The sequence below is a fragment of the Rousettus aegyptiacus genome, unplaced genomic scaffold, assembly GCF_014176215.1.
Source record: "Rousettus aegyptiacus isolate mRouAeg1 unplaced genomic scaffold, mRouAeg1.p scaffold_m13_p_2, whole genome shotgun sequence".
In the NCBI taxonomy this organism is placed as follows: Eukaryota; Metazoa; Chordata; class Mammalia; order Chiroptera; family Pteropodidae; genus Rousettus; species Rousettus aegyptiacus.
The window spans coordinates 125280761-125301626 of record NW_023416295.1 but is presented as its reverse complement, the minus strand read 5'-3'; the positions used below and the strand labels follow the sequence as shown (position 1 = coordinate 125301626).

At 43.6% G+C, this 20866-nt stretch overlaps 2 protein-coding genes across 3 annotated transcripts; one reads left to right on the top strand and one right to left on the bottom strand.

Moving 5' to 3' along the window:
* Positions 1–1166: 1166 nt before the first annotated feature.
* Positions 1167–16794, top strand: MARS1 (methionyl-tRNA synthetase 1). The gene is made up of 21 exons (XM_016127702.2): positions 1167–1275; positions 2063–2153; positions 2314–2392; positions 2470–2604; positions 2951–3026; positions 3194–3366; positions 3467–3573; positions 6293–6409; positions 6555–6758; positions 7541–7742; positions 9486–9560; positions 12701–12871; positions 13041–13136; positions 13292–13409; positions 13786–13999; positions 14813–14944; positions 15042–15146; positions 15221–15407; positions 16064–16135; positions 16350–16463; positions 16569–16794. Exons 1-21 carry the CDS (start codon positions 1167–1169, stop codon positions 16713–16715), a joined length of 2724 nt encoding a protein of 907 aa, XP_015983188.2. The 3' UTR covers positions 16716–16794.
* On the bottom strand, positions 16726–20784 carry DDIT3 (DNA damage inducible transcript 3). 2 transcript variants are annotated; one of them, XM_016127713.2, is made up of 4 exons: positions 20647–20784; positions 18294–18341; positions 17399–17556; positions 16726–17312 (listed from the first exon to the last, which is right to left on the bottom strand). In XM_016127713.2, the coding sequence occupies exons 3-4, from the start codon at positions 17534–17536 to the stop codon at positions 16944–16946; spliced, it is 507 nt and encodes a 168-aa protein (XP_015983199.1). In that variant the 5' UTR covers positions 17537–17556; positions 18294–18341; positions 20647–20784; the 3' UTR covers positions 16726–16943. The 2 variants fall into 2 exon arrangements, with proteins under 2 accessions (XP_015983199.1, XP_015983200.1); XM_016127714.2 differs by lacking the exon at positions 20647–20784 and having other exon boundaries at positions 18294–20640.
* Between the last annotated feature and the right edge of the window lie 82 nt (positions 20785–20866).

Genomic DNA, 20866 nt, shown 5'->3' with positions numbered 1-20866 from the left:
CCTGGTGCAAAGTAACCTCTCTGTGCTTCAGTTTTCTCATCTGTAAAATGAGAATGAGAGAACCTATCTCATGGTTTGTTTTTTGTATTTTGTTAAATAACAACCATTTTATTATAGCTCACAATTTTATGGGTCAGAAATTGGAGTAGGGCTCAGCTGGATGATTCCTCTGTCTCATGCAGCATTGACTAAAGTTATTTGGTGATATTCCCCCCACAGATGAGTTGGTCTGGAGAGCTTCATTCGCATATGACACAGGAATGCTGGAATCAACTGGAGGCAGCCTGAATATCCACAAGACCTCTCCAGCATGGCAATCTCAGAGTAGTAAGACTTCTTACATGACAGCTCAGGGCTACCAGAGTGTTCCACGAAGCATGAGCAGAAGCTGCAAAGCTCCTTATGACTTAGCTTCAAAAGGCTCAGAGCTTCTATAGAATATTTGAGAATGAAATTAATATATGTGAAGTGCTTAGAAAAGGGCCTGACTCATAAGTACTATTATTCTTAAAGGAGTATGAAGATGAATAAGAAGGATCCCTTTCTCAATTACTGATATGTGTTTCCTTGTATAATATATACTTATTGCCAAACTCAGCCTTCTTAGTTCCCCTCAATCTGACCTTTTCCCTACCCATGTTCCCTCCCCCTTTAATGAGATTGTCTAGCTAGCTGCATGTCGACATTTAATAGTTACATTCTTTTTTATTAATAGGATATTCACACTAATTTCCACTGTGTCACTAAAGTCAGTTTATCATAACTCTCAACTCTAATTCTTCTTAACCTGAATGGAGAGTTGGTTATTGGGAGTAGCCGCTGTCAAGCCAGGGCAACGAGAAGATTGCAGACCTCGGTTTCTGTCACCGTCCTCCGGAGGCGTTAGAGGCGTTAGTAGTGTGCTGGACCCTACGCGTAAACGTCTCCTCAGGCCCGCCCACCAAAAAAGTGCCGCTTTAGCACTGCACCTGCGGCCTCTACGTCTCTATGATTCTGTTTTCCTATTTCCTAGTGTTGCATGATGGGAGAAATAGTCCGCTTGCCAGGAGCAGTGCGCGCGGGGTGGCGTGATACGGAACTGCATTTCCCGGCGGGCCTCGCGATGATCGCTCAGCCTACAGGCGGGAGGCCGGTTCCGGTTGCATCAGCGTGGGCACCACGGCAAAATGAGACTGTTTGTGAGCGAGGGTGACCCGGGGAGCCTGCCGGTTCTGGCCGCGGCCGGGAGGGCCCAGGGCCGAGCGGAGCTGCGCATCAGCACTGTAGGCCCCGAAGGTAGTCGAGCTGGTGCTGGCGGGCGGTGGATGAGAAGCGCGGGACCCAACACGCCTGACTCCCAGTCTGCAGTTGTCTTCGCCAAACCCCAAACCTTACCACGCACTCCCGTAAACTTCCTCCCGCATTATCCTTGGTCACTCCATCCCTTCTTCCTTTCCAGTCACATCTTTTCATCAGTCACTTCCCTTAATTACTCTCAGTACACCTTTCTCCCATTTTTAGCTTCCCTTCCTTCATTTTCTGGGACCCTGCCTCACCCCAGTGAACCCCTTGCCCCTTTCCAACCTTTGCCCACCTACCAGACACCCCCCTACGCCCCGCACTCTAGTTCCTCGCATGACAGCATTTCTTTGTCGTTCCTAGGAAACCTCACTCTCCTCTCCTAAAACAAGCACACAGTCCTTTTGGTTTACTCTTCTCATTCCCAACCGTTTGGGTAACTCTTAAGCGGTTCTTTTGCCAATTTTCCCGACTCTGTTAATTTTGTTCTTCCACTGTTATCTCAGATCCTTTCTCAGATATTCTAGTTACTTTTAATTGTTCCAGTTCTTGACTGCAGCACTATCCTAGTACCACCGCCTCTTCTCTGTAATTCTCTTTTGCTGTTTCCAGCTGGTAGTCTCCGCTGAACACCTGCTTGTCTGCGGAGTTGGTGGTCTTGTCTTGGAACCTCTGGGTCGAGAATACCCATCTTCCCCTCTTCCCTGAACAATGCAAAGTCGTCTTTCTAAGTTTACAAAGTACTTTTTTCCCCCTGTTTTTCACCAATTTTCTTTTGCATCAGAGCGTGTGGTCCCATTCCTGACCCAGCCAAAGGTCCCTGTCTTGCAGCTGGATAGTGGCAATTACCTCTTCTCTACTAGTGCAATCTGCCGGTCAGTACTGGTACTTGATGTGGGGAGGTGGCTGAATCAAATCAGGGCTTACTGTCCTCTGTGTGGTTTTATTCGCAACCACTGTTTCACTGTGGGGTGAGAAATGGACTAGACAAATAGGTTTTCCTAATTTCACCTTCTGTTGCTCTCTCTCCGGCAGATACTTCTTTCTGTTATCTGGTTGGGAGCAAGATGACCTCACCAACCAGTGGCTGGAATGGGAAGTGACAGAACTGCAGGTGGGACTGAGATATGGGGGATGGTAGGCAGGTCCTTGCTTTGCATGGCCATACTGACCCATGTCCCCATATTTTAGCCAGCTTTGTCTGCTGCCCTGTACTATCTAGTGGTCCAAGGCAAAAAGGGGGAAGATGTTCTTGGCCCAGTTCGGAGAGCCCTGATTCACATTGACAACAGCTTGAGTCGTCGGAGCTGTCCTTTCCTGGCTGGGGTAAGTTGGGCCTTGAGATGTGAATAAGAAAAAGCTCTATGGTATAAAAATTAAGAAGGAAAAGCATATTCAGAGTGTTCAAACCCCAACACTGCCACTCTCTAGCAGTGTTACCTTGAAAAAAACATTAAACTTTCTAACTCTCTATTTTTTTCATCTTTGAAATTGAGGTAATATTGGTACCCACCTCACTGGGTTGCTATAAGGATGAAGGGAGGTCATTTTAAATGCTTAACATAGAATGTGAGATGGAAGTACTTAAGAAATGCTAGATATTTTTATTACTGTTGGAAAGAAACTGAGCGTCTCATTTGTGTACCTCTTTTTTTCTCTCTCTGCAACAAAGGAGACAGAATCTCTAGCTGACATTGTTTTGTGGGGAGCACTGTATCCATTACTCCAAGACCCCACCTACCTCCCTGGTGAGCACTGTGCTTGTCACTCTACTCCAAGCCCCAACCCCATAGCAGAAAGATGGCAGAGGGAACTGGGGAAGGCAACAAAAAAACTTTACAAAGAACGGGAGAAGGTCTACTCCCGCCTGCCCATTCCTAGTCTGCTGATTCCCTTTTTTCTCCCATGCCCACAGAGGAGCTGGGTGCCCTGCACAGCTGGTTCCAGACACTGAGTTCTCAGGAGCCATGCCAGCGAGCTGCAGAGACTGTGCTGAAGCAGCAGGGTGTTCTGGCCCTCCGGCCCTACCTCCAGAAGCAGCTCCAGCCCAGCCTCCTTGAGGGGAAGGCTGTCAGCAATGAGCCTGAGGTTTGGAACAGAGCAGAGGGGTCCCCACAGAGCTTGGAAAGAGTTTCTTTACTCTATGGGTCCTCCTCACCTGGTGAGAGATTCTATCCACTCTTCATAGGAGGAGGAACTGGCCACCCTATCTGAGGAGGAGATCACCATCGCTGTAACTGCTTGGGAGAAGGGACTGGGAAGCTTGCCTCCCCTTCGGCCAAAGCAGACTCCTGTGTGAGTTGGCACAGATGATTTGGGCTTGATTTCTTAAGTGGAAGTTATTGATAGAACCAACACCTGCCTGCCAGGTCCCCGTTGCTACTGACCAGTTTAATTTTCCATCCTCTTTTTATTCTCAGATCTATCTCTTTTTATAAATTTTATTCTCTCTTAAAATTTTGTGCACTCTGTACATCAGTCCCATCTATACCCATGTTATTCTACTACACTGAGACAGTATATACACACACACACACAGATTTTTCATCCAAGTGAAATATTTGTGGTTCTGAACATATTGTCATTTGATAAAAATTTGAGTGTCAACTCCTTGCCAGGCCCTATGTGCTAGGAGCTGGGTGTACCGAGGGTAACAAAACAGATAAGACCTCTGCTTTCATGGAACTTTGAGTCTAGAAGACTAGATAGATATTTCAAAAACTTTTGAGCAAATGTATGATTACAAGTTTTGATAAATCCCATGAAGGAAAAGAACAGGATACCATGAGAGTAAATATCACAGATTAATTTAGAGGTCTCTAAAAAACTGACATTTGAACTAAGACTTGCAAGATGAATGGGAGTTGGTTAGGCAAGGGTAAGGGTGGAGAAGGGTGTCTCAGAGGAAGCATGCGCAAGATGGCCTGAGGAGCAAGAGAGTATGGCTGGGTTTTTTGTTCTGTGTGTTTTTGTGTGTGTGTGTGTTTTTTTTAATTTTATTTATGTCTATAGCACCTAGTCTTCCTAGGTGGCCTCCCATCCAGGTACTAATCAGGTCTGACCCTGCTTAGCTTTCGAGATCAGACATCGGGCTTATTCAGGGTGGCATGGCCGTAGATCGTGGACTGTGGCTCCACTGGGGTGTGAACCCAGGATCTTCTGCATGTAAAGCAGACGTGTTAACCGCTACACTATGGAACCACGTCCAAGTTTGGCTGTTTTTAAGAAATTGATAACAGGCCAGTGGCTGGAGGTTAGATAGTCAAGGGGCCAATGGGTGAAGATGAGTTTTGGGAGGAGGGCAGGCCGACTTCATATATACTCTTACCTTGGTGTCTTTGCACATGTTCCTATTCTGTGGAATGCCTGTATCTTACCTACCTGCTGTACAGTCGTTCCTCAAGAGACTGTTTCTATCATTTCCTTTTCTACAGAGCATGAGTGCTTCATTTCCAGGAAACTCTCATTGACATGTTATAATTATCTCTTTACATGTCTCTTCACTAATCTGTACGCTTATTAAAAATAGAGGCTATCTTTTTTTTTTTTTTTAAATGTGGTCCAGTTTCTGGCACAGGGCCAAGTGTTCCGTAGCTTTTGATAAAATTTAAATAAATGAAACTCCATCCTTTGTTCATTGCTCATTTTGAGTATTTCTTGAGTACCTACTGTGGATTTGGTTTAGTACTAAGCATTTTGGAGGTAATAAGGAGATAGACTTTCTCAGGTGTTTATATAGGCTTAACATGTTTAAATGCATGTGTAGAGGAAGAGACAATTGGCATTAAAGACCCTGTAGCCACACCAAACTGTCTTCTTTGCTTTTCCTTCTGACAAAAGTACATCCCCGGTGTCTTGATCAGGCAAATTCCAACCCATTCTTGAGGCCTAATAGAAGTAGTTTTGTCTCTGTGACGTCTTCTCTTAATCTTATGACAAAATGTATGCTTACCTTTCTTTGAATTCCTTTGACCCTTTGACCTTTCAGTGCACTGATTCCAATCAGCAGGTGTATAATAGACGATAACCCCCTTGAGGGCAGAACCCTGGGCGTACCTTTTTATCTGCCATAGTAGTAAGCATACTCAATGAGGAAGAAGTTACAGGGTAATACAAAAGGAACACATAGTGTGCTACTGAGTGCTCAGGGACTTGGGATACAGGGATGACTGAGTAGAAGGTCAGTCATCAGTAAAGAAAGACTTTCCTAAAGGAGCTGATTTTGGAACTGGATTCCAGTGTCCAGTGATTATAAGTTGAGAATGGTTGGAAAATAAAGGGGCCCTGGTGAGTCATTGGGTTTAAGGAGAGGGCATGATATACATCTGTGCAGGTGAGCTGTCAAAGATGATGAATGAAGCCCCAAAAGAGAATAGCGTATTGAGTGACATGACTAGGAATGATCCTGGAAAAGTAGGAAGGAGAGGGTGGTTATGAAGGTAGTAGCTGGTAACTGTTGGCTTGAGTCAAGCCTTGAGGAAATGACCAACATGGGTTAGGGAGAGAAAAGTTGGGTGGTGAGCTGTAAGGATTTCAGGTAGTGACTAGAGGTAATAGTAACACAGCACCTGGGAAGGAGGGAAGAGATCAGCACTGGGAAAGTTCTTGGGTGGCATCAGAGTCTGAGGAGTAGTGAGTGATGGTGATTGGACAGAGCCTCAGGAGAATTTTGTCAATACCCAGGAAGTTGGAGCCTGAGAATGAGCTAATGGAAAAGAGAAGCAGTCACAAGGGTAAAGAGGGATAGAGGTCAGTATTAGAATGCACCTGCTTAGGAGCAGTACAAGAGGTTTGCTTACTGTGGGCAGGGCCCTGTATTCACAACTATAGGAGATCGTAGAGCTTTTGAGGGAGTTTATGGTCATGTGGGTTCATTTAAGTAAAAACCAGATATAACTGATCCTATGACAGTAGGCTAGATCTAGATCTGTGTCTGGGTATCTGATGCACTTTTGGTCCTTCTTGACCTTTGCATCTTATTCCATGGACTGTTCTTTTCCTCCTTCCCTTCCAGGTTGCCTGTGGCTGGGGAAAGAAATGTGCTCATCACCAGCGCCCTCCCTTATGTCAACAATGTCCCCCACCTTGGAAACATCATTGGTTGCGTGCTCAGCGCTGATGTCTTTGCCAGGTGGAGCCAGCTGCTGGGGGAGAGACCTTCTGAGGGAGCAGTGGGCCCCAAGGAATAGGATACCGCAATGGTGGAGGCCGAAGGGGTCCTGAGAACTTGGGGAGGGGCTAAGATGGCCCCCCATGATCACCATATTCTCATTTAGGTACTCCCGCCTCCGCCAGTGGAACACCCTCTATCTGTGTGGGACAGATGAGTATGGTACAGCAACAGAGACCAAGGCTATGGAGGAAGGTCTCACCCCCCAGGAGATCTGTGACAAGTTTCATGTCATCCATGCCGACATCTACCGCTGGTTTAATATCTCCTTTGATATTTTTGGTCGTACTACCACTCCACAGCAGACCGAGTAGGTTTCCGCTGATCAGGTAGAAATGGAGGGTGAAGGCTGGAGCTGGGGTCTGTGAGAATATCCTGGAGACAGAGGAACCAAGATGGTTATCTAGGCATATCCGCTGAACTTAGGATGTGAATATCGCCCTGAAATGTATTCCAGGCATTATTAAGGGGATTTTGTGTGTGTGGGTGCCTGACCAGAAGAGGCTGAAGGAGCAGCTAAGGGAAGGAAGAGACAGCATGTAGGCTCATGGGAAGTATCTGCCTTCCCTCTGCCACCTCCCTTCTCTTTCTTAGCTGCCACAGGGTCTGAAGATATTCCCTCCCACTCCTTTGGCTGTTTACAGCAAATACATTTCTTTTTCCTCTGCCTGATATTCATCCTTATAAAACCTCTACATGGTAGACAGCTGCCAGCTAATAGTGTTGTGTGGTTTAGTAGTTAGATTGATTGAATTTTCAGGATATATAAAAGATAGCACAGTGCTATCTTTTTGGAGATTTTTGTTAATGAAGAATACGAAACATAAGTCTGTATTTAACTACAAGATTCTTAAGTGTTAAGGGAAGAGAATATGTGGGGAGTTGGGGAATACATTTGAGAGGTCTGGGTTTATCCCATCAAACTCCCTAAAGATGACTAGATGGCCTTTGTGTTGACAGGCCTTCTGTCTGATTTCTTTGATGTTTGGACTAAATGAGCTTGGGTCCTGGTTGGAGTTGCAGAAGGGAAGGATGCACCACTTCCAACTTCCACTAACCTGTCCTTCTCATACCCCTTGCTCACCTTGCCAGAATCACCCAGGATATTTTCCAGCGGTTGTGGAACCGAGGTTTTGTGCTGCAAGATACTGTGGAGCAACTGCGGTGTGAGAGCTGTGCCCGCTTTCTGGCTGACCGCTTTGTGGAGGGTGTGTGTCCCTTCTGTGGCTATGAGGAGGCCCGGGGTGACCAGTGTGACAAGTGTGGCAAGCTCATCAATGCCATTGAGCTCAAGGTGAGTAGAGGGTCTCATGGGAGCCCTGAAGGAGACAATCTATTTGTAAGGAGCCCAGGTCTTGGTCCTTTCAAGATTTTTGTTTTAGCTTTCAAGACCTTTCACCAGTGACTCTTTCTGCTCCATCTCAGGAACTCATCATTCAATTCATTGGATAAATATTTAATGAACACTTACTACGTCCTTAGCATTGTGCTAGGAAATGGACAAGTTGAGTTTGCACTTTCCTAGGTTTCTCCTGCTTCAGACCACCTGATTTCCATTTGTTTACTGTATTCTCTCTTCCATAAACACTGTCTCCTCTTCTACTCCATGTTTACGCATTTGTTTGTTCATTCAACAAACATTTTTTGATTCTTTACAACAGAAAAGTCATAGTTCTAGGTGTTGAGGATATAGCAATGAACAAGACAGCCTTTTATCTAGTGCGGGGAGGAAACTAAAGACAATATAATTATAGAATAAACTGCTGGGAAAGGTAGCGATAGAGAGTGACTTCTGGGGGACTATTTAAGATAGGTGATTAGAGAAGGCCTCTCAGAGGAGGTAACATCTGAACTGAGAGTTTAACTGAGGAATGAAAAGTAGCAAGCCAGGCAATGAATGGGGTTAAGCAGAAGGACCAGGAAATGCAAAGGCTCAAGGCAGCAAGGAGCTGAAAAAGTGGAATCGAAAAGGCCAATGTAGCTGTACCATAGTGAGTGAGAGGGAGGGTGGACTGAGACGACATCAGATTACCAGGGCCTGGTAAGCAAGCCTTGCAGGAGTTGAATGGCAAGCTGCTCTGCGGAAAATGGATAGAAGGGAAACATGAGAGAAAGTGGGGAGACCAGTTTGGAGGCTAGAGTGGTAGTTCAAAAATGGGAGGATGTTGGCTTGGACTAGCAGTAGAAATGGGGGAAAAAAAGGATTTGAGATATGTTTTGGGGGCAGACTCTGGAATTAGACTGAAATTCGGGGTGAGGGGGAAGTCAAGAAAACGATGACTTGTAAATTGTTGGCTTGGTGACCAGCTTGCATAGATGGCAGTACCATCTACGAATATGGGTATGATTGGATGAAGAACAAGCTTTCTGGTGGGACGCAGTGAGGCTGTTTGAGTTTGTTAAATTTGAGTTGCCTCTTAAGACACCCAAGGAGAGATGTCAAGTAGGCAATTGGATATAGGCATATAGAGTTCGGGAGAGAGGTCCTGAGAGAGTTATAGCTTCTCACCATCAAAAAGCCAGATCAAAATTTACTTGGAAGCTTCCCTCAATTAGCCCCACCTAACCATTTATAGTCATTGCCCTTCAGATTTTATATAGTCAGTTCCTACTGCGAAAATAAGTATTTATTGACATTTTGCTTTCTAGAGGTTTCCCATGCAAACCCTCTCTCCCTAGCTGGATTGTAACTTCCTCAAGGAAATAAGTTGTATGTCTTTTTTTTGTTGTTGCTTCTGCCTCCCCTCACACAGTTGCATATAGTGTATTACTCAGAGAATGCTTTTTCCTATTCTTTGGAGTGATAGGACAGAGACGTGAAACTCAGAGTCACAAATGTTGTGTTATGTAGTCTTGAGTCTCCAAGTTCACAGAAGGCCCAAAGAGTTGGCTGCATGTGAGCTTGAAGCTAAGCTAGATGGCAGACTGAGGAACTCATACCTCTGTGGCCTCTCCCCTTGCCGGGACAGTCCTGGCCTCCAGTCCTGATCCTGACTCCCACTTTTGATCACCCCTTCTCTGGAATTTCTCTTCACAGAATCCTCAGTGTAAACTTTGCCGGTCATGCCCTGTGGTGAAATCCTCTCAGCACCTATTTCTGGACCTGCCAAAGGTAAGTGGGCCTTTCCCTCATCTTGATCTGCCCAGCTTCTTCTGCCCCCTCTGCCTCAGCCACAAATCTGTACCATATCACTCTTAAATGTTTTAAATTTCCATTTAAAAGTTATGCATCATAAAAAGATGAAACAAATAATGGGCCCAAAGCAAAAGACCCAGGGCCACTAAGCCCCAAGCCTGCTTACCAGAGGTATTTACTACTGCTTGTTTTCCTTTGCGTCTATTCCAGAAATGTCATATCTATGAGAATGAACTGTATAAACTTGTCCACTTTACCCTTAGATACTTCAGTGTGTATTTTCTAAGACAAAAGGCATATTCTTACATAATCATAGTATACTTAACAATTTCAAAAAAATTAACATGATATAGTTGTCTGATCTACCAACCATATTCAACTTTTGTCCATTGTCCTAATAGTATCCTTTATAACATTAGTTTTCTTTTAGTATGGAATCTAGTTTGGGATCATGTATTGTATTTAGTTTTTATATATTTCGTTCATTTTCATCTGAAACAGTTCTCCAGCTTTTATCTTTTGTGACGTTAACAGTTTTAAAGAATTTAGATCTTAACCCCCTTTTAAAAATAGAATATTCCTGATTTTGGATTTGATTCGTGTTTCCTAACAATTAGATTCAGGTTATGCTTCCTCAGTTGGAATACTACATAAATGGTATTACATCTTTTCGAGAGACACACAATGGCCATTTCTCCCTCATGGACAGTGTTAATTTTGTTTAGTCAAGGCGTTATTCAGTTTCTCTAAAGTATAACTAATATTTTCTCCTTTGCAAGTTATAAACATTCTGCGGAAATACACTTTCAAGATCATGCAAATACCTTGCTCTTTAGTGAAAGATTCCTTTTAAATTTAGCATATATTTATGTAATCATTCTTCCTTGAATCAGTTTTCATCAAGATTTTTCAATGCTGTCCCACACTTACCCTTCTTTGTTCATTCATTTCTTTAGTTATCTATTATCAGTGTGGGCTTGTGGATTCCCATTTTTTGCATTCGTTTATAATTTATACCTATCCTAAAATATTTTCATGTTCAAATTATTCCTCGGCCAGTGGAAGCCTCTTCAAGATTATTTCTGTGTGTGTTTTCAAGATCTCCCCACCATTTTTAAAGTACTTCCTTATTTTTTGGCATAATGATATTCTGGATTCATCATTCCAGTCTTGGAATCAACTGTTTCTCTACAAAGCCCTGGTTCACTATAGTAGGGAACAGTATTAGAGACCAAATTTAGATGTGCTCATTGCTACTGGGGTGTCTTTGCTTCTAGGCCGTTTAGGCAAAGAGAGTTAAGCATTAATTTTAGGTTCACACTGACACCTGCAATTCCAGACCATCCCAGCAGGATTCTTTCTCACTTTCCCTCATTTCATATTTGTATCTCCCTTCTTCCATAGCAACAACATTACTCATTTGCTCATCCTATAGTATACCTAAAAATATTTGCAGAATTGCTTCACCTATACCACTACCAAAAAACCTACTAAAAAAAGTTTAGAGTTTGTCTGCAGTCCTGCCTCTTCACCGCAACTGAGGGTATATAATCAAATAATGTTTTCAAAACTGTCTTAGTTGTTTTTACCCCCTTCATTGTGGTTATGTTACTGAAATAATTTAGTAAGTTCGTTTCATTTGCTTTTAGTTTTTTTCTCTCATGCTTGCTAATTTAATTTTTTGAATATGTAGGACATCAATGTGCTTCTAAAAATCAAAACCATACCAAAAGGTGTACTGAAAAAAAGTGTCATTCTGTTTCCTGTCTGTGCTTGCTTATTCTTCCATCTTCTATGGGTGATCCCCTTCATTTTCTGATTTATTCTTAGTGTGTTTACTTTTATAAAGATAAGTTTATATGTAAAGATATGTATATATACATATACATATTTATGTTATTTTTCTTCCTTACACAAAATATGGCATACTGCATATAGGTTTTTGCATTTCGTCTTTCACCTAACAGTGTGTTCTGAAAGTCATTCCATATCAGTTCATAGAGATCATCCTTATTTATTTATTTATTTTTAAACAGCTGCATAGTATTAATTCTGTGTAGGTACCATGATTTATTTAATCAATTTTCTGTGTTCTCCATTTAGGTAGTTTCTAGTACATCAAGTCTTCAAATAATATTTTGCTCAATGTTGTTATATCAATTAGCCTATGGTAAAATTGGTTTCATTATATGTTGTTTTACTTAAAGTTGCAGAACCTATCCATGATGTTAAATGAAGACTTACTGTATTTTGCAATTACAAATGATGTTGCAGTAAATAACCTTGTATATGTGTATTTTTGTACTGTTGGAAATGTATCTTTAGGATAAATTCCTTAAAAGTATCAAGGATAAATGCATATATAATTTATTGCTAAATTTTCCTCAGTGGGTGTTATTCCACTTTTGCATTCCCACAAACAATATATGAGTGTGCATTTCCTTGTAGCCTTGCCAACAGAGTATGTTGTCGGGTTTCAGAAACTATGGTATTTATGTGGATGAGTCACATAAAAAAAGATGTAGTTTTGTTTTTCTGCTTACAAAGGTGATATAAGCTTGTGTTTAAAATTCAGCTGGGAATATATGGTGTTAAAGTGCACGTTCCCCATAATCCCATCTGAAAATACAGCACTGACATAGATTTTCCTTCAGAGTTTTTTCTGGGCTTATATTGGTCTGTATATTAACATTTACTTGTGTAGTTATAGGATTATACCATCTATTATTGTTTTGCAATTTGCTTTAATTAATAATGCATCGTGGGGAGATATGTACATGTCAATTACATAAAGGTTTACCTCCCTCTTTTTAATGGCCTTACAAGTAATTCATTATATCAATAAATCATTTTTCTTTAAACTTTTCTGAGCCATAGTTTCAATTTTTTTGCTATGATGAACGGTGTACTTCTTTATATATACATCTATACACTCTTGTATGAATATTTCTGTTGAAAATTTTCTAGAAGTATAATTGCTATGTCAAATTCACGAGTCGTTTAATTTTAATTCTGTATTGCCAGACTACAGAAATGTTGTACATATTTATCCTTAGGCTAACAACCGTGTATGAGACTATCCTAAATCAGCCCTCTGTCTCTCTCTGCCATTTTAGCTGGAAGACCGACTGGAGGAATGGTTGGGAAAGACATTGCCTGGCAGTGACTGGACACCCAATGCCCGGTTCATCATTCGTTCTTGGCTTCGGGATGGCCTCAAGCCACGCTGCATAACACGAGACCTCAAATGGGGAACCCCTGTACCCTTAGAAGGTTTTGAGAACAAGGTAAAAAGCCTATGGTTTACTCATATCTCACATTATTCAGTCTTGAGGTTGAGACCCTGGGCAAGCAGAATAGATTGTCAATTATGTCTAATTTCAATCTGAGACTTTGGGTTGGTGAGGTTTTCCTAATGTTCCTTCATCCTACTATATCTCTCTCTTGATTCTCCAGGTATTCTATGTATGGTTTGATGCCACTTTTGGTTACCTGTCTATCACAGCCAACTATACAGATCAATGGGAGAAATGGTGGAAGAACCCAGAGCAAGTGAGCAATTCTTGGTTAGCCAGGAATTCTTGGGGAGGTTGCATGCATGTGTGTGTTTGGGTGGAGGAATGGGGTGGTTAGAGTTGGGTAATCTGATCTTTCTTAGGCTTTTGAAAAAGGTCTCAGAAACTCTGCCTTCCAACTATATTCCATAGGTGAACCTCTATCAGTTCATGGCCAAAGACAATGTTCCCTTCCACGGCTTAGTCTTTCCTTGTTCAGCCCTGGGTGCTGAGGACAACTACACCTTGGTCAGCCACCTCATTGCTACAGGTACCTTTGAAGACTTGACTGGGATAGTCATGGGGAATGAAGGCTGAGGCAGTATGTGGAACATCTTGGAAAGGTCTTAGGAGTAGAGATGAAATAAGAAATAATTAGAACATGAGAATTCAACCCAGAAGGAAACAAGAACCTGAAGAAAGCAAAAGTCCAAAACTAAAACTTTGTAACGGGTAGAAGCAATTGGGTAAAAGGCCAGAACGGAGAGGAAAGGTCTCCTAAGTTCTGTGCAGGCCAGCTACTTGAAGAGGAATGTTGCTGAACACCACTAGTTAAGGTGAAGGAGAGGAAAGAAGAGTTAGTGGGTTGGAGACGGAAGGGCATGATTTGAACAAATGGTTCTCATTCATTCTCTTTTCCTGTCCAGAGTACCTGAATTATGAGGATGGGAAATTCTCTAAGAGCCGGGGTGTGGGAGTGTTTGGGGACATGGCCCAGGACACAGGGATCCCTGCTGACATCTGGCGCTTCTATCTGCTGTACATTCGGCCTGAGGGCCAGGACAGTGCCTTCTCCTGGACAGACATGTTGCTGAAGAACAACTCTGAGCTGCTTAACAACCTGGGCAACTTCATCAACAGGTGGGACTTGGCAAGGGGTCACGGTCAGCAGATGAGCTGGAGTGGGGCTAACTATGCTTCATGAAGTGGGAGAGATACGAATATGAAGAGGGCTGGTGAATGGGCAGGAGGCTGGGAGGGATAGGGAGGATAATGTGGAAAGTGGATTTCTATCTACTGGGACATATTCCTAGAACATAGCAGGCTATGTATGCTTGGGGCAAGTCAATTGTAGAGATGTGATTTAGCAGAGTTGGTCACAAAGTGAAGTTTTGTAGATTATTATTTTCTTTGTAGAATTGGAAATGTGTTTTTTCCAACAAAGAAGTTCACTTGCAGATCATTGGAAAGTTTGGCTGAAAGGAGGATTTATTTTAGTGTATGGATAGACTTCTGCTATACGCTTTAGGCTCACATTTCATTGTTGGTCCCTATCTCAGCTATTCTGTGATCTAAAAAAATCCTCCATGGCTACTTAATCTTTTAGGTTTTGTCATTAACCACATTTAATAGATAGTCCTTACTATTTGATAGCAGTTTACATATATTTCAACTTGATTATTGAGTGTTTTTTAAAAAATAAAACGAACAGTTGCTTAATTTTATCAGGTTTCTTTAAACAAGGGATATCTATATATGAAATGACTTATGTACAGTCATATTCTTAGGGGAGAGAATAAGGAACTACTTTAAGCCTTGCCTTCTAGATAGAGGGAGCCAGGAGGTGTCAGTTCTGAGAGAATGTGGAATTATGAATATGGGATTAAATCTCTATGAGGAGACTGGGCAGTAACTACTTTTTTCTCTCCCCTCTCCTTCCTTATTCCCATCAAGAGCTGGGATGTTTGTGTCTAAGTTTTTTGGGGGTTATGTGCCTGAGATGGTGCTTACCTCTGATGATCAGCGCCTGCTGGCCCATGTCACCCTGGAGCTCCACCACTATCACCAGCTGCTAGAGAAGGTTCGGTAAGTAACCTACATCCATCTCATCCAGTGATCTGCTGGCATATTTGAGAGCCCCATACCTCCAGGATCTTATACCTTGGCCTGCCTCCCTTCCCAGCATCCGGGATGCCTTACGTAGTATCCTTACCATCTCTCGCCATGGCAACCAGTACATTCAGGTGAATGAACCCTGGAAGCGGATTAAAGGCAACGAGGCTGACAGGTAGGTAAGAGGTAGGGTTGCCTATAGGGATAAAGTGGCTTGGAGGGTCCTGACTAACATCTTTTCTTCCCCAGGCAGCGAGCAGGGACAGTGACAGGCTTGGCAGTGAATATAGCTGCCTTGCTGTCCATCATGCTCCAGCCTTACATGCCCACGGTTAGCACCACCATTGCGGCCCAGCTGCAGCTCCCACTTCCAGCCTGCAGTATCCTGTCCACAGACTTCTTGTGTACCTTACCAGCAGGACATCAGATTGGCACAGTAGGTGTCTGAGGGTTGGAAGAATAAATCTTTTTTTAAAATTCCTACATTTACCATGCTGGCAGGCTTTTAGGCAGGGTCATAAAATTTACTTTGGGCACAGACCTCTCACAGCTAGTCTCTGAAACCCTTCCCCACTCCTACCCACTCTGCACCTAGGCTTGTTTCCGATATAAAGTCCTTGGTATTGGTTTTGAGCCCAGTATTATCTGTAGCCCATATTTCATCGTTCTTCACGCCAGAACGCAGAACCTGGCACATAAAACTGAGTAGAATATGATAGATGTTTGAAGAAATACCATGATCACCTGGTCTCCATAATGCTAACAGGCAGTGAGCTTTGAGAATACAGGGTAGCCATTTCTTCTTTGACACAAGATGATAAAGTAAGTTTACCTCTAAAACTTCTGCATCAACCTAGTATTAAATAGTTTAAATAGTCCTGGATGCTGTTAATACTTTGGGCTTTTATATTAACTGCCGGGAGTTTTCTAGATTCTTAACTAAAATTAGCAGGTATTTGCTCAATGTTACACTTACATTTCTTCTAAAGCATTTACAGTTTCTCAATCAGCACTTGCGGTTGGAGAGGCCCCCTCTGTATAGTCTGATAGAGATAATACCTAATGAGCGATTCTGGAATTCTTTTCTTACAGGTCAGTCCCTTGTTCCAAAAATTGGAAAATGACCAGATTGAAAGTCTGAAACAGCGATTTGGTGGGGGCCAGGTAAGAAAGCGAGCCAGTGTCATCTCCTTAGTGTCCCTAAATAGTCCTCACTCATCACTGTCTTTTGGCCCTGCTGCTTCCTCACTTACAGTTTTTCTTTCCTGTCTTAGCTAGAAAAGTCCTTGGCGTTAAAAGTAATCACTTTATTCCTGAGATGTCATTTAAAAAGGTCGGGATAGTTACAGTGACAGGTGTTAACCCTTTTGTTCTTTAGGCAAAAGCATCTCGCAAACCAACAGATGTAGAGACTGTGACAACAGATGTAGAGACTGTGACAACAGCTGGACCGCAGCAGATAAAGGTGCTGATGGATGAAGTGACAAAACAGGTACAAAGCTTAAGCCCTGTGTGGGAGATTGGAAAAGCCGAATCCTACATAGGTCATTTCTAGTCTCACTGTTCTTATTTCCCCACCCCTTTCCTCTTCTCTTAGGGCAACATTGTCCGAGAACTGAAAGCACAAAAGGCAGACAAGAACCAGGTTGCTGCAGAGGTGGCTAAACTCTTGGAACTGAAGAAACAGTTGGCTCTAGCTGAGGGGAAACCCCTTGAAACCCCTAAAGGCAAAAAGAAAAAGTGAAAGTGAGAACTTGGCTTATCAAGAGTCACTTTAATGGATAGGGACAGTAGTAAATAAATGTACAATATATATATGCTAAGACCCTTTCTTGTTGTCTACCCCTAGCTTTCCCCCTTCTGTAGATGTGAGGCTGAAGGTCACATCATTGGCACTGGTAAGAAGGTGGTCAGTAGCTACTTCTGGGAAAAGTTGGTAGTGGCCCGAAGGGGATGTCATGGTCCCAAGTGTTCATGCTTGGTGCAGATTGACCATTCGGTCAATTAGAGCTCGGCGAGTTGCCTCCACTTCCCTGGTCAGGCGTTCAATTTCCTGCTTGAGCCGTTCATTCTCTTCAACTAGCTGTGCTACTTTCCTTTCATTCTCTTGTTCTTTCTCCTTCATGCGTTGCTTTCCAGCCCGGGCTGGAGATTGGCCACTCCGTTTCCGTTTCCTGGGTATTCCTTGGTCTTCCTCTTCTTCCTCCTGAGCAAGGGAGCTCTGACTGGAATCTGGAGAGCGAGGGCTTTGGGAGGTGCTTGTGACCTCTGCTGGTCCTGGCTCCTCTGTCAGCCAAGCCAGAGAGGCGGGGTCAAGAGTGGTGAAGGTTTTTGATTCTTCCTTCAAAGGAATGAGGAAAGGTAGGTGCTATTAGTAGAGAAGGGAAGATCAACATTCCCCCCTAGCTTTAGATGTAGTATTCTCACCTCCTCATTTCCAGGAGGTGAGCCATAGGTACCCCCATTTTCATCTGAGGACAGCACCTCCTGCAGGTCCTCATACCAGGCTTCTAGCTCCCAGCTGGACAATGTCCCAAAGGAGAAATGCAAAGACTCGGCTGCCATTGCTGCAGCTGGATCAGGCTCTGGAAAAGGACATACTTGGAAGAGTAGAGGGGCGGGGGGCCGAATATCACCTCAAAACAGTCAAACAGTCTATATCACAGGCTGGCAAACTGGCTTGCTGCATGGTTTGCAGATACAGTTTTATTGTAACATGACCACATCCATTAATTTAGATATTGTTTCTGGCTGCTTTAATGCTACAACAGTGGAGATGAATAGCTGTGATGGAAACTGTGGCCCTCAATATCTAGAGTACTATCTGGCCCCTTAAAATTTATCATCCCCTAGTTTATACTAATATTCCCTCCTTGCTTTTGCCCAGCACGTCAAACAAATGCCTAGATGTACGTTCTTATGGGATCCTAGTAAAAATTGCCCTGGGGAACTCAATTGGTAGTTTTCCAGGGGCAATTACCAGACTTATTTGTGCTTCTTTCTCCTGTGTGGGAGGTCCTGTGGGTCAGTCTAACCTTGTTGGAGATTGAAGTGTGTAAGACAAACCAGTTATCTTTGTTGGGGCTGACTGCTTACTCAGAGGCAGCTTTCGATTAGGACATGCTCTAAGAATAGTGATTTTTTGTCACCTTGTTAGGGACAGGCCAGGTGGATAGACATGGTCTGACAGCAAAAGCCTGCTCAGATTCAAAACCTTTCCCATCTTCTCTAGGCATTTTCATAACTTTGTAGGGTGCCAATGAAGGGAGCCTAAGCAGCATTTCTTAGGAGTTGGTTTGGGGGAAGTGCTAGTTCAGTTTACCTGCTTTCAGGTGTGGTGATGTATGAAGATACACTTCCTTCTGGAACACTGTGGGGATCAAAGATAAATGTTAGCCATTTTTGGAAGAGAGAGAGAGGCAGGTTCTTTTATCTCTAGCCTCCTATTGATCCTTCCTTCTTGTCTTGTAAAGTATGGCTAGTTAACAGTCCCTGTAGCCATTTCCAAGGACAGATGAGAGCCTAGTTTCCTTTATTTTTAGTTGCTGACATTTGTAGTCCTGGTTACATAATAGGAAAGTCCTAGCCAACTCAGCTTTCTCTAAATTCAAGGCAAGCCTCAAACCTGCTAGGGTAAGGATTAGACTACAGAGAAAGGAACAAATCAAGTGGCATTTTCCTAATTACATTCCCACATTGACATCCTCCAAATATACATTGCCAGAGTGGACCTCTAACTATTATCTAACTGCTTACATGCCATCTCCTTTTGGATGTCTAATAGGCATCTCAGGCTTAATATGTTCAAAGAAGAACTGCTAGTTTTCCTCTTCCGAGGTCTTATCCATCTTGGTAAATGGCAACTCTAGTTGCTTATGCCAGAAACCTTGGCATCATCAATTCCCCTCCTCTCAAACCCTACAATTCAATCTAAACCACCAGCAATATTTCTTAACTCATTCTTCAGTAACCCAGAATCTAAACATTTCTCACAGATTCCATTGTTTCCAATCTAGATCAAGTTTATTACCTCATGGATGACTGGCAAAACCTCTTGAGTGCAGGTTTCTGCTCTTGCTACCCCTTCCTGACTCTGTTTACAACATAGTAGCCAGAGTGGGCCTTTTAAAACTTAATTCAAGTCACTTCATTTCTCTGTTCAAAATCCTCCAGTGACTTCCAATTTCATGCATATTAAAGTTCTTAAAATGGTTTAGAAGGCCCTACACAGTGTGTTCCTTCCCTGCCCTGGATTTCTCAATGACGACTCTCTCTTGGTCACTCTAGTTCAGCCACCTAGCTGCTGCTTTTTACATAAAGATACTATGCATGCTCCTACCTTACGACCTCTTTTTCTTGCTGGTCCTTCTCCTGGAAAGCTCTTCCACATATATGCATGGCTTACTGTCTTCACCTCTCAACTCATTTGTCATCTCAGGAAATTCATGACTATCCAATATAAAACCATAATCCCCACCCTGAGCATTCTCTACCCTTCCATGCTTTAGTTTTCTCTGTGGCATTCAACTGTTTACGGTATGCCTTTTCCCATTGAACTGTAAGCTCTGAAAGAGCAGATTAGATTTTTCCTCTTGTTCATGGATGTATCCTGTGCCCCAATTAGCATATAGTAGGTGTTCATTAAGTGTTTGTTAGGAATGAATGGATAAATTCTCCCTCATCTCTCTTATAGGAAAGGGAGGATGAATCCCAGAGGCCCCGCAGCAGCTGCCTATCCCTAGGGACTGTAGATGCAATATCACCCTTAGTGTTTCTCTGCAGGGCTGTCCTCCCTGGGGAACCCTCCTTGCCTTCCAGTGCCTGGGATGTGGCTTTCATCAGCACTAGAGTAGAGCTCCACACCAGAGGGCTGCAGAGCCAAACAGGGGGCTGGCCTGATGCAATGGTTACACAGAGATTAACTGGAGACAGGACAGAGGGGGAAAGAAGCAGGGACCAATCCCAGGGGAATGACAATACACTGGGGAGACCCCAAATGACTTCCCACATTTAAAAGATCCAGGATGCTCTCTTGTGCAGGAGGCCCAGGTACCTCTGGAGGAAAGGGAAAATCCCATCTCTGCTCCCTGTCCATTGGCACCCTTCCTCCCAGAGGCTATTAAGTCTCCTGAAGGTTCTGTCCTTTACTAAGGTGTGGAAAGGCTGTTCTGTGTAGGGCTCAGGAGCCCCAGCTACCGACGTAGTGACGCTGGCCCTGAGACACTGCCTCGAATATAAGATCGGGGTGGAGCCGCTGGTGGCAAAGCGGAGGCAGCGACCTAAGCTACGGTCACCCAAGCTTCTAGGCTTGTGGGTGTGTCCTGCTGCCCTGCCTCCCACCGGACAGGCCTAATGTGGAGGCCTGGGGTTAGCAACCGGAGAAAATGGAATAATCTCCTGAGGGTAGGTGAGCCCTTTTGCCCAACATCACAGAGCAGGGCCCAAGATCCAAGCAGGCATTGGGTAACGCTGTTGTCCAAAGTAAGAGGGGTCTGTAAGCACCTCTCCCGAATAAAAGGTTCTGCCAATCCCTTCCTCGGACCGTCATTAACTTCATTATGGAAGGGGTGGGACCACAACCTAAAGACTGGGTGCCCCAACTTCGAGAGGACAACTAGTGTTCACGAGGATGGAAGAATAAAGGGTAGATGGGGGGGGGGGGTGTCAGTACTCACCTCTCTCCTTAGCTTGCGGCTCTGATTTTGGCTCTGTCGCTGCCACCCGCTCATCTTCAACATGATACACTCTATGCCTTAGACTCAAGCCTCTGACCTCGATCTTTGGGAACAGCGATCTTTTAACATGGCTTTACCCTCCTCTAAGAGGCGGCTCCAGCAGCTTGCCAATCAGAAAGTGGCACGCCGGGTTGGCCCCGCCTCATCTCTTACATCCGCC